Here is a 13,430-nt window from a genome sequence, read left to right on the forward strand (position 1 = left end):
CAAAATCACCTCCTCCTCTATTAAGTTAAGAACAGTCCCTAACTAAATCACTCCTTAAACAATGATACTTAAAGCTAAATCAGATGTAATTAAGTAGTATTGATAAATATAATAAATATATAGCAAAGATAATTGCTGAGAAATTTGAACATTTAACCGTCAGTGGCTGGTAGATGTTCCCATTTTAAGAAGTTAATGTCCCACCTTGCTGTTGAAGCTTTAACGTTTCAGGTGGGGCTTTTATTTTGACAGTGAATGTGGGAAACTTACCCCGGTTAGCTTGACAGCGATGCTAACGAAATGTAGCACGGCTCCTCCTTCGGCGTGTTTTTTAAACGTATAAAAGAGAGTCAACTCAAAGACATTTACGTTCAGATAAGCTGTTTACACATTAAACTATCAAACCAAAACGTCTGGCTTTGTTAGTTGAACTTTACTAAACTCAGCTGCTCGCTGTCAGTCAGCAAAGTGGTCTCAGTTACTTCTACTGTCACGCAAGGCTTTCTGGGATGTGAAGTTCAAAGCAACACATCTTGTTAACAACACATCCAGTGTGTAAGTGCCAACAACAGTCTGTATGTGTTAGAAATACATTTAAAGAAATATAAAAACACCATACCTCCTCCACACATTATTCTGCTACCCATCTGTTGTCTCATACACAGAATATATAAACATTTTGGCGTATGTGGGTGTTTATTGTTTCACTGTAACACAAAAAATGACTACAGCAGATTCTTACAGCCTTTATTTTTAATTTGGGTGGACTTTCTTTAAAGGGAATGTAGATAATTTATGTTGTCCCCTTTAAAACATTTACATTGTACAGCTTGATAATGGAATATGGAGAAATAAAAAGACAGGACCTTCCAAAAGTCAAAGTCATACGAGAGTATATTTCAATGTCACAAGCCAAACTTGGTAAAATAACTCACTACAACTGAACCGATAGAGAATTAAGACAGAGTGGGTCGTCTCTCAGTACACTGCTTCATGTGACCTATTTTACTTATTATTCGGAGCCCCACGCCCTCAGTGCCATGACACCGAATATAACCCCCTTCCTTCCCCGTGTTTAATAATTTAAAACATTCAACGATAACCTTTTTTTTTTTTTAATTGTCTGAACTTAGAATAGATAAAAACACAATACCATCAAAAACAGAGAATGGTCAAGTAAACTTCATAAAAAAAACTATAAAGAAAAAAAGGACAAAATGGAATGATGAGTTTTTCTTTGTCTAAGTGTGTCGATGGAACAGAAATAAAAAGGAAATAAAAAGTGTACATTCCTAATCATGCAATATACAAATTTTAATCAAATATTATGCACAGGAGAATGATCAGAATCAGGACAATGTATGATTAGGGGAGGTTTTTTTTTTTTCAGTTTCTTACATCAGTCGTTTCCAGGAACAGGGAATACATATACTTATTTTCTATTGACATTCCTGAAATACAGCCGATCACTTCTGTATTCAGACTCTACCACTGCACAGAAGATCTCGTGGAATGGCTGACCTGATCTCCAGGTCACAGACATCATTATCATAGTCATTATCTACAACAGCAGACAGATGTGAAGAGGGCCTTACCGGTATATATATGATCAGAGACGCTACCGAGTCAGTTTTTATCTTGCTGCTACTATGAGGTTAAGTCGTGCTGGACCGGGTAGTGACCTCAGACATGAATGACACAAACTAAAACATCAAGTACCTCCAAGAGGCGGCCATTTTGAGAAAAAAACAACAGCCATCCATGTTCATCATCATATGTCAATGCACAAAAAATGGCAAGGCAGTTTCTGAAGGGGGAAAGAAACACTGGGGGTCCGGGTGCAGCTACTGTGATGCAAACGTCGCGGCGGCACAGGCGCATGATTTCACATGAAAACAGACAAAACAGCAGAGTGGAGGCTTCCGTACACGTTGCCTAATACTGATTGAAAGGGAACCTAAAACCACCGACCACTTCACAGCCTCTGCTCACAGAGAACCTGAAGGTTTTAAACTACAGCCAGGTTGATAGTGTCGTCCCTTAACCAGCCATATTTGACCTACCCAGGATAGTGATGTAACATGAGCAGCTCTCTTTACACCTCATTATTCTGTCACTAATTTGACCACATGGTGACACAAACGAGGGCCCTCAGCACCATATAACTTTATCCTTCTGAGCATTACAGTAATATAACATCTTTACAAACTATGTGAGTTTAAGAGGAGGCTGATAAAGGTGGCACCGGCCTGACCCTCACATTACACTGTACACTTCCACCCTGGAGTTTCATTTCATTTTTATACACTCCTGCCTTCAAATTAATTGATTCGTGGAGGAAATGATATGTTGGAAGTTCTTGGGGAATCAAACTGCAGTTTAGCACAGTTGATGAGGGAGCAGATGAACTGGGGAGGGAGGTGGGGCTCAACGAGACTCATGGAGCGCCGGAGTAGGTCAGACTGCGCCGCTAAGGCACAGAGCAAAACCACTGATCTACTGTACAAATCACCCGTAGTGCCACACAAGGATTGTGTTGAATTAACACTGGCAGATTTGCTCTGAGCCAAAAGGCAAGTAGGGCAAGTCTAAACCCCCCATGCCTTGTATGTAGCTGTGGTTTCATCTCTGCACTACTGAAGCTGCAGGTGGTCGGCGTCTGGTGTTCTCCAGGCACCAGGTCAGTGGTGGGTGAGCAGGTTAAGAGTCCCTATTTGTTTCCAGCTTGGACCAGTCTGAGAAAGAGTCAGTCACATAGTTTTTTTCCAGGCCTAGAAAAGCCGAGCAGCACGCACACTGATGTTTAGTGGGCAGAGAGAAGGAGGGCGAGACGAAGGCGCAGACGGGTTTCAGACAAAAAAAAAAAAAAAAAAAAAAAAGACAGAGACAAAACAACAACAAAAAAAAAAAAAAAAAACCGAAGACAAAACCTTCAAAACAGTAAAATCACAATTCAACCATCAACAGCAAAAGTCCAGTTGTCAACATTACATTACATGACAGTCACAAACTGAATTGCCGACAGAGTGGATGGCGGAGAGAGGTACACAGGAAAGAGCAGAGGATGCAGGACATCCAGAAACAGGAGCTCAGTACAGAATCATAGTGGCTGTTGGGGGGGGGGGGGGGGGGGGGGGGGTTGGAAAACCAGGAAGTAAAGATGAAAAGTGCGTTGCAGAGAAGACGACGCATGTACACAGTGAGTCTGTAAAACAACATCAAGTGTCGGGGAGTGACCACAGAGCTCAGAGTGCGGAGCGACAATCACCGAAGAAGAAGAAGAAGAAGAAGAAGAAGAAGGGAAGGGGATAGAAATGTTGCAAATCTGAGGACTAATAAATAGGGCGATACTGGTGGTGCCAGCCGCAGTGTTTCGTAACATGATTATGTTGTGTTTCAGCGAGGGAGGAGGGGTGGCATGGGGGGGGGCATCCTGGGGCTGTTGGACACAATCAGCACTGAGAGAAGGTCTGCTTGATCTCATCCAGCACATTCCCAAGCAGCGTCGGCTCGTCACATTTAGCGTCAATGGACACTGTCTCGCCGGACTGGGAGAAGGAGGGAAGGACAGAGAGAGACAATCAAGCTCACAATCTGAAAGTCCACTTTTCGGAAACATAATGATAATAATTGGTGATTAAAAAAGATGAGGGAGAAGTTTCATTGGTGCACTCACAGTTTTGACCAGCAGACAGACGTGGTGACCCTGGATAGACCTGCTGTACATGGAGGCACAGGAGTCGATCCTCTCCACAACTAATCCAACGACAAAAAGAACACAAGTGTCATAAATACTCAGTCCACCATGACCGAAACATACTAAGCTTTGAAATACTTCCCGTTGATGTCATACATTCCTGACAAACTGTGTGGAGCACCCTACCCATCTGGTACCATGACATTTTAAGACAAAACTCTGTCGTTCGAGACAAATATCAAACGGCCTGTTGTGTATATGTACCAGAGAAATGGTGGTGGAAGCAGATCCTGGCCAGTAGGTGGTGGAAGGGCATGTTGACTCCCTCCAGTCTGACAGAGCTGCACTTCAGGTCGCCTGACTCAAGCAGCTTTGCAAACGCATCACTGGCCAAACAAAACAAAAGAAACTCAGTTTTCAGTTTCTCCTCGACGAAAACATGACAAGGAGCTACGACAACTCAGAAACTTACAACCAAACTTTTATTACTTTCACTGCGGATATTCATCATCCCCAGATGATAATAAGGCAAGTTTCTCTAGTGCCACCAATTTTACACACAAAATATTGACATGAAACTTACTGAACCTATTCCTGCCACCCAGAGGATGAACCATTAAACAAGTTTTTTCCCCAGCACCATCATTTAGCACAACTCTTTCACCTTTATCTTTATTTTAATGACTAAGAAGCACCCAGAGAATGTAAAAAAATTGTCAGTATGTGGTTTTCCAACTTTGTAACGTGGGTTGTAATGTGGTGTAAAACATGATCCACCAACCTGTAGCAAGGAGTAGTGATTAGGTAGGAGGTGCAGGTAAAGTGCAGTTTGAAGTCCAGTTTTTCATGAGTAGAGGAGTCTTCATTCTGCGGGAGCACAACAAGAAATACAGATAATCAATAACAAAGTAACATGGCACTTGAACGTGTCTCTTTTGGCCAGTAGACCTGCACAGAGATCTGGGTGAAGGGTGAGTTACCAAAATGAAACCTGGAGCTGGTTTAGGATTCCTTGCATCATTGAAGTACACAGCTTCTGTGCTGCTATGTTACCCTGCTGCTCCCAAAATGTTTTTGACAGGAGTGGAATCAGCAAAGGAACATTCTGAAAGCCCCTTACCCCACTGGACAAAAAAAAACAAACACATCAATATCTGGGTTTGTATTTAATAGGAAAGGTTACAATTGGAAGACTCTGCAGTAGTCACGGGTGTTTATCAGCTCCGGCTCTGATTGGCTTTGATTAGCAGTGATAGAAATACGACATATCATTTTCTGCCTCGTTGCCAGCACAATGCAATGACATGCCGCCACATAATACCAGCTATCGCTGTGCAAGTAGTGCTCACATATAGTTCAAAATTAGTTGGCACAGTTTGAGAGAGAGACCGAATAAGTAACAGATATAGAAGTAACAACAGTATTATTTTCACTGAGCTCCATGCTGCTTTCCACTGTTTACTAACCCTTTTTCCTGGCATGTTTGTGGTGCCAAATGTGACACAACAGAAAAAACTACCACTAACAATGGGAAAGGAGCCTATCGCTTATTTTTAGCAAGTTTTCCTGCATTCAAAAAAACCTGCATTTACATGCTAATTTCAGTGGAAAAAGGGGTATAACCAATCTAATTCTGCAATATCAAGCCTTTCTAATTTATGTTTGACATGTTGGGGACGGCTGCAGCAAAATAAAATACTGAAAAATTGGGGAATATGAGAATATTTAAAAATGGACATGAAACAGTTTAACATCACGTTATGGAAGCTGTGACTGGTTTAAAATATGACACTAAAACAAACTGTTTGTTTTGGTGAGGGGATGTTTTTGCCAAAGAAGCGACTAACAAATCACGATTTCCCCTCTGGGATCAATACAGTATTTCTGATTCTGATTTTCATGTGTGTGTATGTGTGTGTGTGTTTTCCTACCGACCTTTACTATGAAGGTGAGGGTTCCCTTCAGTTTCTGTGGCATTACGATGCTTTGTACGGTGAAGACAAATCGGGCTTCATTGGACACCCCTGAAGCACAACAGAGTACTTAGATTTAACAAAACCTCCCAAAGTGAGATTTGAAATAGACTGAGGGTCATTACAATGTTGGTAAACACCATTTTAGAACACTACAGTGAACGCAATGACTCTATACACACTACAAAAATCCATTGTTGTGCATGTGTATTGTTCAGGGAGATTGATTTCTCTATTGAACACATGCATTTTGCAGTTAATCACTAACCAGGTGGAAGTTGAAAGGGAACGGTGAGGCCGTCATGTGGACCTGACCCCTCTGGCCTCTGCAGCTTGGAGTTGAGAGAGTCCAGCACGTTGAACTCCATGGACTTGAGGAAGCTGTCGCACTTGTTTTCAAATATAACAGACACCACCACCTGGCTGCCATCCTGCAGGTTTCCCTGGATGTCGTTCACCTTTTGTGGGAGGAAAATAAAATGAAATAAATAAATGCATTTGCACTGAGAATGACTGTTCAGACTCAAGCTGTCTAAACCTCCCTCCTTGTATTTCACTGAGCGATGATTATTTAAAGAAGACATACAGTAAACACAGCAGATCTGATTCATAAACCCAACACCAAAGCACACAACACTGTTTCCAAGAAACCAAGTCTGAGCACAAGGAGAAAACCACAAGGACAGAATCATTCTCAGAAATGTTAACGGAGTCTGCCTCCGAGGCCGGTCCGTGAAGTGCAACAAGAACAGAGTGAAACACATCTAGAAGAGATTTAATATTCTGTCACTGACAGAATGTAACCAGTACCTCATCAGCATCTTCCATCATCTTAAAAGAGAGGGAGAGAAAAGGAGAGGATCTGCATACATTGTTTGCTTTTTCACTGCCACTGTTGTCTTAGATAACGTTAATATCAACAGCCTAAATGGGAACATTAGAATGACTGTTTCCACATTTGTCCTTAAAGAGGAAGGTTAGAATCTGCTAATTTTTGAGCAGAAAATTCAGGATTTTCCACAACCTGGATCTCATGATTGGAAATAACATTTTACTTATTAATCTCACAGAGATATGCAGAGCTGCACAACGATGGAGTCGATTAAGGGTAAACATCACATGTGGTCAGATGATTAAACATGTTTTTTTTTCTTTTCAGCGTGCAGAAAAAAGTGTGAGGTGAATTCTGGCAAGCAAACCCACATGTTGTGCAAATCTTTTCATCACCCCTCTTCATTATACAGTGAGCCAAAAATGTCAACACGATTCACATGATGCCTTGTCAGAGAAGGCTTTAGATACCACAAATAAAATGATTAAATTAAACGTTATTATGGCTGAAATGAGGCCAAATACTGGACAAATCTTGTAAGGATAATGAGTGAAAGAAAAAAAATCCAAGCCCAGTGGTAAAGGTCCCTCTTTCTTTCAGCAGAATCCCTCCATCACTCACCATCTTGATGTAGGAGTTCTCCGCCAGCAGGCAGTAATTGGACATGGGCTGAAAGGAGAGAAGAGCTCAGGTCAGATCAGATGCTCTCTGTCACTCTGTATGCTAACTAGGCAACAGGAGCTGGTTTTACCTGGTCGATGCATAACAACCAAGGCAGTGTGTGTGTGTGTGTGTGTGTGTGTGTGTGTGTGTGTGTGTGTGTGTGTCTGTGTGTCTGTGTGTGTGTGTGTCTGTGTGTGTGTAGCGGTCAGAGGGTTTAAACAGTGCAGCTGAGAGCCACAGATCAGAATGATGATAAATTTGCACGCATCAAGTTATTTGTAGCTTTAAAGTCAGTTACTTGTGACTTGTCCCCCCCCCCCCTTAAAGCATAAAATAAAAAAACCTGCTGAGCTGAATGTTTTCATTCACACTTCTGGTTGAGGTCAGGCTGTTAAACACTGATGACTAACACTGACCGGCAGAGGCTCTTCCTCCTCCACAGTGCCGTTCTGCACCGACTCCTCTCCCCCTCCTTCGCTGTGGTGATGGTGGTGATGGTGCTTCTTCTTCTTTTTCTTCTCCTTCTCTTCCTTCTCCTTTTTCTGCTTCTTCTTCTTGTGTTTGGAGGACTTCTACTCATTGAGAACAAGATGGAGACAATTTATTAGAAATTCTATTCCTCCAGAGAGCACATACGAACTGGCAGGTCTGTGGCACATCATTTGCGTGAACGTGTGAGAATAAGAGCTGCCAATGTGCTGCGTCCCGTCAGGTCATTGTGAACTGCAATCTCTGCAGGCAAACTTTTTACTTTGCAATTATCGCATCATCGACGGTGACTCACCGTCTCCTCCATCTCGGTGTCTTTGGGCTCATCGGGCTCGGAGTCTGGTGCTGTGCCAGGGGCCGCCTCAGGCACGGGGGCTGCTTCTGCTGCTGCTGCTACTGTTGCTGCTTCCTGTTTAGACACACACCACCACAAAAACACACAAAGGCATTAGAAGTATGTGATGAATACAGTAGTGTTTGCCACTTCTGTGTTGATAGAGGTAAGTTGAGTTAGTGAGTTCACTCATTCATAAAAAAAAAGTCATTCATGACCAGCTGCAACCTACAAGCTCTGTGATACCACAAACCTGATTTTCTAAACCAAGTGCATCACATGCAAGACCACCAACCAGTCTAATAAACTGAGCCAAAATGTGCCTGTCTGTGAAACCAATAAGGATGTTGTGGATATCTGTGCACATGCAGTGGCTTTGTTTTGGGCTGTTGAGAGGACGGCACTAATAAGCCACACGAGCTACTCAGCTACAGATAAAGGACTTACAGGATCCCAGTGACAGCCTACGTGTATGCTATAGGAAGGCCCCTGTGGGTCAAAATCTGCGATCTGTTCTGCTAGTGTGACAGCCAATACAAAAACAAGTCTTGCACGTAGACATGTCGAGGCATGTCCTTAAAGGGCAGTGTATCTAGGTCAGAAGAGCTTTCACTTTGGGACTGACAGCTCATATGATTAACAAAGAATTCCTCAAAACCAAAGTTAAAATGGACAGGCCTGGTTTTAGGAATAGCAGTGTTTCCCCTACCATTATATTAGGCGGGTAAAAGGTACACTATGCAGGCAAACCCCAAAACTGTATATACTGTTTTGGTAGTAATCCCTCTCAATCTTCACTTATGACCCACTGTAAGTGTGTGGCGGTGTATTTATCTGCAGCCACCCTGCACTGCCTGTATTTTCCTCTTATTTTGCTGTGGTCGGGACACTTGTGGGCGTGTACCCACAGCCAAAAACAGCACTCGAGAGAAATAAATTGTGGACACAGTCTCATTATATATAAATATAGCGAGGTGAAATGCTAAGCTAACAAAGCTTGTTTCACAGTGAGACTGAATCTTGGATTGGCTTTCACTTTCACTGAAGAGCACTGAAGTAGAGGATGGGGATGAAGAGTGATGCGTAGTTGGCCTGTTTTATGTTGGACATGTGTGAGCAGTTAGCTTAGTTAGCTTGCTTAAGCATCAGCTTTTCCATTACAACAAATGTAACGTTCCTACAATTGTAGGTTGCAGTGTACGTACAAGCAGTGTAGGGAGGAGCGTCCAAATTTGAATGTTGTGCTCACAAATAGGAAACAACATTTCCTGCATAATATACCTTTAAATAATGGTGTTATTTTACTTTTGTGAATCATTAGGTGAGAGCAAGTTTAAGGTGCCCTGTTGTGTTTACGTTCAGCTTTCCTCACCAAAAAATATAGTGTGAATCCTTGAGCTTTAACAAATGTGGTGAATGCATTTCCTTCCTCATAAAACACCTGCAAAGCAGATTTCAAAAATATCTTAAACCCTAAATAGTTTACATCAATGTTTACTAGATACTGGTCTTCTTCTTCACTGCCTTTATTGGCATGTTGCTACATTACTGCACACATTACCGCAGTGAAATGTTGATTTGCTTAAAATCTGCAGCAGGACTGGTGATTGCATCTTGGTGTGTGCATGCATGTGCAAGACTCGCTCATAAAACTGTTGCTCCATAGTGACCAAAAAATTCCACATTATAGCATTAACTCTATCCTGCTTCTAGGAATCTATGATGTTTTCTGTCTCTCTGTGTGCAATAGTGACACTCAAAAGGTCAAACACAAACAAAGACGGGCACGACCCCACATGTGATCATGGAGGAAGCAGTCAGAGGACACATGTGGTGATGCGGTGGCGACAGGAACACATAAAAACTGACTCCAGGCCACATTCCAGGGAGCCTCAGACAACCTCCGCTCACTTTATACCATCACCACCACCACCGACACAACAATAACGACATCCACTTTGATCTCAAGACCGACACGACACCCAGCGAGCAAAACAAAAAGCTGAGGAAGAGAACCACTGGCATTGTGAGACAAATACGCACACACTGTGTACACGGGCACACATATACACATGCTGGAAAAAAGAGGATGAGAGGAGAAAGTGTTATGTGACCTGTGAAAGAGAGGAAGTCGTGTCAAAAAGGTGAGGTGTGGGTGAGGTGAGAAAAAAAACAACCAATCCAAACCAAGAGGGAGAACACATGGCAAAAACCAAAAATATGAGGCAGATCCATAAAACATGGAGATATGAAAGAGGAATGTATAAACTGGAGAGATGAGAGGAGAGGAGGAGAGAGAAGGAGGGAGAGGGGACGACTCAACCTGGGTGTTAGAGGGCACTGGAGCGTTTGAGAGCCAGAAATCCAGATCCGAAACCTAGAAGAGGGAGGGAGGGAGAGGAGTGCGAGGAGGTGAGAGGGGTGAGGGCCAAACAGGTTATGTATCTTTCTACTATTCATGGAAATGGATACAGAGATTACACTGTTCTATTTCATGAATAAATCAAGTATTTGGCAACAGCCTGTGCAGTCAGCTACGAGGAAACGGATACTTGATCACTAAAGCTGATTGAAAGACGGGCTGGGAAGAAGCGATGGAAGTGTTGAGTCAATGAGAATGATCAAAGATATCTGTATGCATGTAACCTTTTAGCAGAAACTGTGGACTACATGTATTAATATTCTTAAGCCAATTAATTTTAGATGAGATTATCAAATTTAATGTGACTTCTGGGTCAAATCAGATCTCAGATATAAACTGTTGCTAGGTAGGAAACAGCCTCATTCAACCCCTCTGTAAGGACATACCTCAGCAGTGGTGGAGGCGGGAGGTGCAGCCACCTCATTAATTTCTTCTGATTGGACCACAGGCTCGTCCGCCTGCTCCCCAAGAAGATCCTCCCCTTTGTCTTCATGTTTGTGTTTCTTCTTCTTCTTCTCTTCTTTGCTCTTCTGCGAAAAAACAGGAGAATAAATTCAGCTGTGTGTCACAACAAGGTTGAGGACCACAACCTCTGACTCATCTCGTCATGATGGCTGACAGCTCCTTGTTGTTTCCCCCTCTCGCTCAAACCGCTCCATAATTCTGATTTACTGGTTTTAAGGAGCAGCTTCATGACCTAGACAGAATGAGGCGAGTGTGGTTTCCAGGAGAAAAAAACAAAGAGCAAAATCCTGTTGACATTTTACCCTCACCTTCCTATCCCTGTCTTTATCCTTCTTCTTTTCACGCTTTTCTTTGCTGCTCTTCTTCTTGGGCTCCTGTGAAGCGGCACTCTCCACGTCTCCGTCCTCAGCCGGGCTTTTGAGAGCCTCTGCTGCACGGTGTGACCTGACAGGCAGCTTCTCACTGTCAGCGAGTGGCCTGGAGAAACAACAAAGCACGGATACACATATTGACATTGTTTAGATGAGGATTTATGAGGTGATTACGGTCCACCTGGAGTTAGTGCCATCATCTGAAAACTTATTTTCTTGTAGTAAGTATTGATCTGTTAAAAAAGGTGAACAAGGGCTGTGTGGTGCACAACTTCACGGTACTCAGGCACATGTTCTGCTCTGTGCAGCAGCCAGGTCTCATTCAAAGCATTGCATTAAGCCATTCCTCTGGCAGAGCTAGAAGCACTGGAACTTCCCAGACAGCTAAAAACTACACCAATAAATTCCTCCATGTTGAACTGATAAGAGCTGTCAAGCTTATTTCCCCGAGCCTGAGCCTTTAAAGCAATAAACACATGCACTGCAGCCCCCTGCTGGTTGTTCTATATAAAAGCACATAATAGAAACAATGCTTGTGCTTTCTTCAAGATGAATTCAGTATTATTTTTGTTTGATCTTTCTATAAATCTTTTGTTTTATTCCTCATTTTTTATACTGGAGAAAATTTTCAGTAAAAGAAAGCCATAACAGAAATATATGCAGACAGTTACCTCCAGATGTTTGCAATAACTCCTGCACAATCTATAATCTTCTCCATTTCTTAGTTTTAAACACGAGTTCAACCTCATACTATTAAAATAATTGTACATCATCTACTATAAATCATATCACAGCATTGGTCTAAGAGCAGATGTGCTTGTTATTTCCACCAAGGCCAGGCAAGGAGTATGCACTTAAAAAACAGCTGGTGAGAATTTGGAGGCATGGCAGGTCTGCCGAACTTAGGGAAGATCTGGGCAATGTGAGCAAAAGAATTATTGTACCTAACCCCTGGGATACTTTTCCTAAAAGCATACTGACGCTGATGGACTTTTCCAAGAAAAACAAGCGCCAAAGTGCTTTTAGGAGCTTATTCCAGGAGGACAGGTGGGGAGAGATTGAGTCCTGAGAACATCAGCAGCAGCCGGTTAAAGATTATATTTCTGTGAAACAATTTGACGTTAATCAATGATATATTTCTTTTAGGAGAATTTTTCTTCTCTGAAGGACAGAGAAATCATAGAATAGAGTGATGTGCTGCTGATGTTGTCAAGCTTATAAAAGCTTTAAAAAAGAAGCAGGGTAAAGAGGAGAGGGATACTGGCTATTATACTAAGTCAAAGGCTATGATGACCAGTAGATGCTGAAAATACTGGGAGAGAAGAGCAGAAAGAGGGAGCAGATACTGCAAACTCCAGATGAGCAGAGAAAGGACAGCTATGTTAGTTTGAGGAGCAAGACAGCTACTTAGAGAGAGAGAGAGAGAAAGAGACAGAGAGGCAGTCCATGTACATTTGGAGCCCAGGTCCTGCGGCTGGAGTGCTACTCACCTACGCCCAGCCATCTCCACCAAGCTGCCCGCACAAAGAGGCAGGTGTGGGTGTGTGTAGGCATAGAAAAAGAGGAAGCAGAAAGCAGACCGCCATGAGAAGGAGTGAGAGGAGGGAAAGGGCCGCGTCACAGCTGCTGTGACGCTACGGCCGGGAAGGTCAGGAAATAATCAGGCTGAGAAAATATCAAGTTAAAAAGTCACACAAGATTCAACTTCAGCAATTCTCTGCTCTAGATTCGGACTGAAAATCACACTTTTAACGAGTGGTTGATTGGCTCAGACAGATGTGTAAATGATGGCTCTCAGCAGCTTAGACGTTATGTGCTTATATCAGGTGTGACATTTACACAAGGGTCAGATCAGTGTACAGGAACATAGTGTGGACTCACTTGTCCAGGTCGATGTCCAGGGCTTTATGGGGGTCATTGGGATCTTTGTCATCATCATCACTGGGTAAGGCATTCTGAAATCGACAAAACAGAGCTTGTTACTCTCTCTAGATAATCTTCTATCTACAACACAGCATATGTGAAAAGATCAGAGATATTGGCTTCCAGCTTCAGAGCTGAGAACCCAATAAACCACGCAAGTGATTAAAGCACTAAATTCTGACTGAGATACATGTCCATGTTAGAGATTGTCCAATAGTGGGATCTAAAGGCCGATATAGTAACGATAGTTTGAAGCAGGAA

General features: G+C 42.6%; 1 protein-coding gene across 8 annotated transcripts in view; it reads right to left on the bottom strand.

The window, feature by feature from the left end:
• Positions 1-733: 733 nt before the first annotated feature.
• ap3d1 (adaptor related protein complex 3 subunit delta 1) overlaps positions 734-13,430 on the bottom strand; it is a 30,252-nt gene continuing 17,555 nt past the window's right edge. The window contains exons 21-35 of one of the 8 annotated variants that reach the window (XM_078168735.1): positions 13,128-13,201; positions 12,737-12,760; positions 11,184-11,352; positions 10,797-10,940; positions 10,312-10,365; positions 7,950-8,063; positions 7,582-7,737; positions 7,124-7,171; positions 6,481-6,501; positions 5,939-6,128; positions 5,633-5,721; positions 4,479-4,564; positions 3,962-4,083; positions 3,677-3,756; positions 734-3,548 (exon numbers count right to left, since the gene is read on the bottom strand). In XM_078168735.1, coding sequence (XP_078024861.1) covers positions 3,453-3,548; positions 3,677-3,756; positions 3,962-4,083; positions 4,479-4,564; positions 5,633-5,721; positions 5,939-6,128; positions 6,481-6,501; positions 7,124-7,171; positions 7,582-7,737; positions 7,950-8,063; positions 10,312-10,365; positions 10,797-10,940; positions 11,184-11,352; positions 12,737-12,760; positions 13,128-13,201 — 1,467 coding nt within the window. In that variant the 3' untranslated portion in view covers positions 734-3,452. The remainder of the gene's footprint in view (positions 3,549-3,676; positions 3,757-3,961; positions 4,084-4,478; positions 4,565-5,632; positions 5,722-5,938; positions 6,129-6,480; positions 6,502-7,123; positions 7,172-7,581; positions 7,738-7,949; positions 8,064-10,311; positions 10,366-10,796; positions 10,941-11,183; positions 11,353-12,736; positions 12,761-13,127; positions 13,202-13,430) is intronic. The other 7 variants (XM_033621284.2, XM_078168737.1, XM_078168736.1 and 4 more) reach the window with 7 other exon arrangements.

Source organism: Epinephelus lanceolatus, chromosome 6 (assembly GCF_041903045.1).
Source record: "Epinephelus lanceolatus isolate andai-2023 chromosome 6, ASM4190304v1, whole genome shotgun sequence".
Classification (NCBI taxonomy): domain Eukaryota; kingdom Metazoa; phylum Chordata; class Actinopteri; order Perciformes; family Serranidae; genus Epinephelus; species Epinephelus lanceolatus.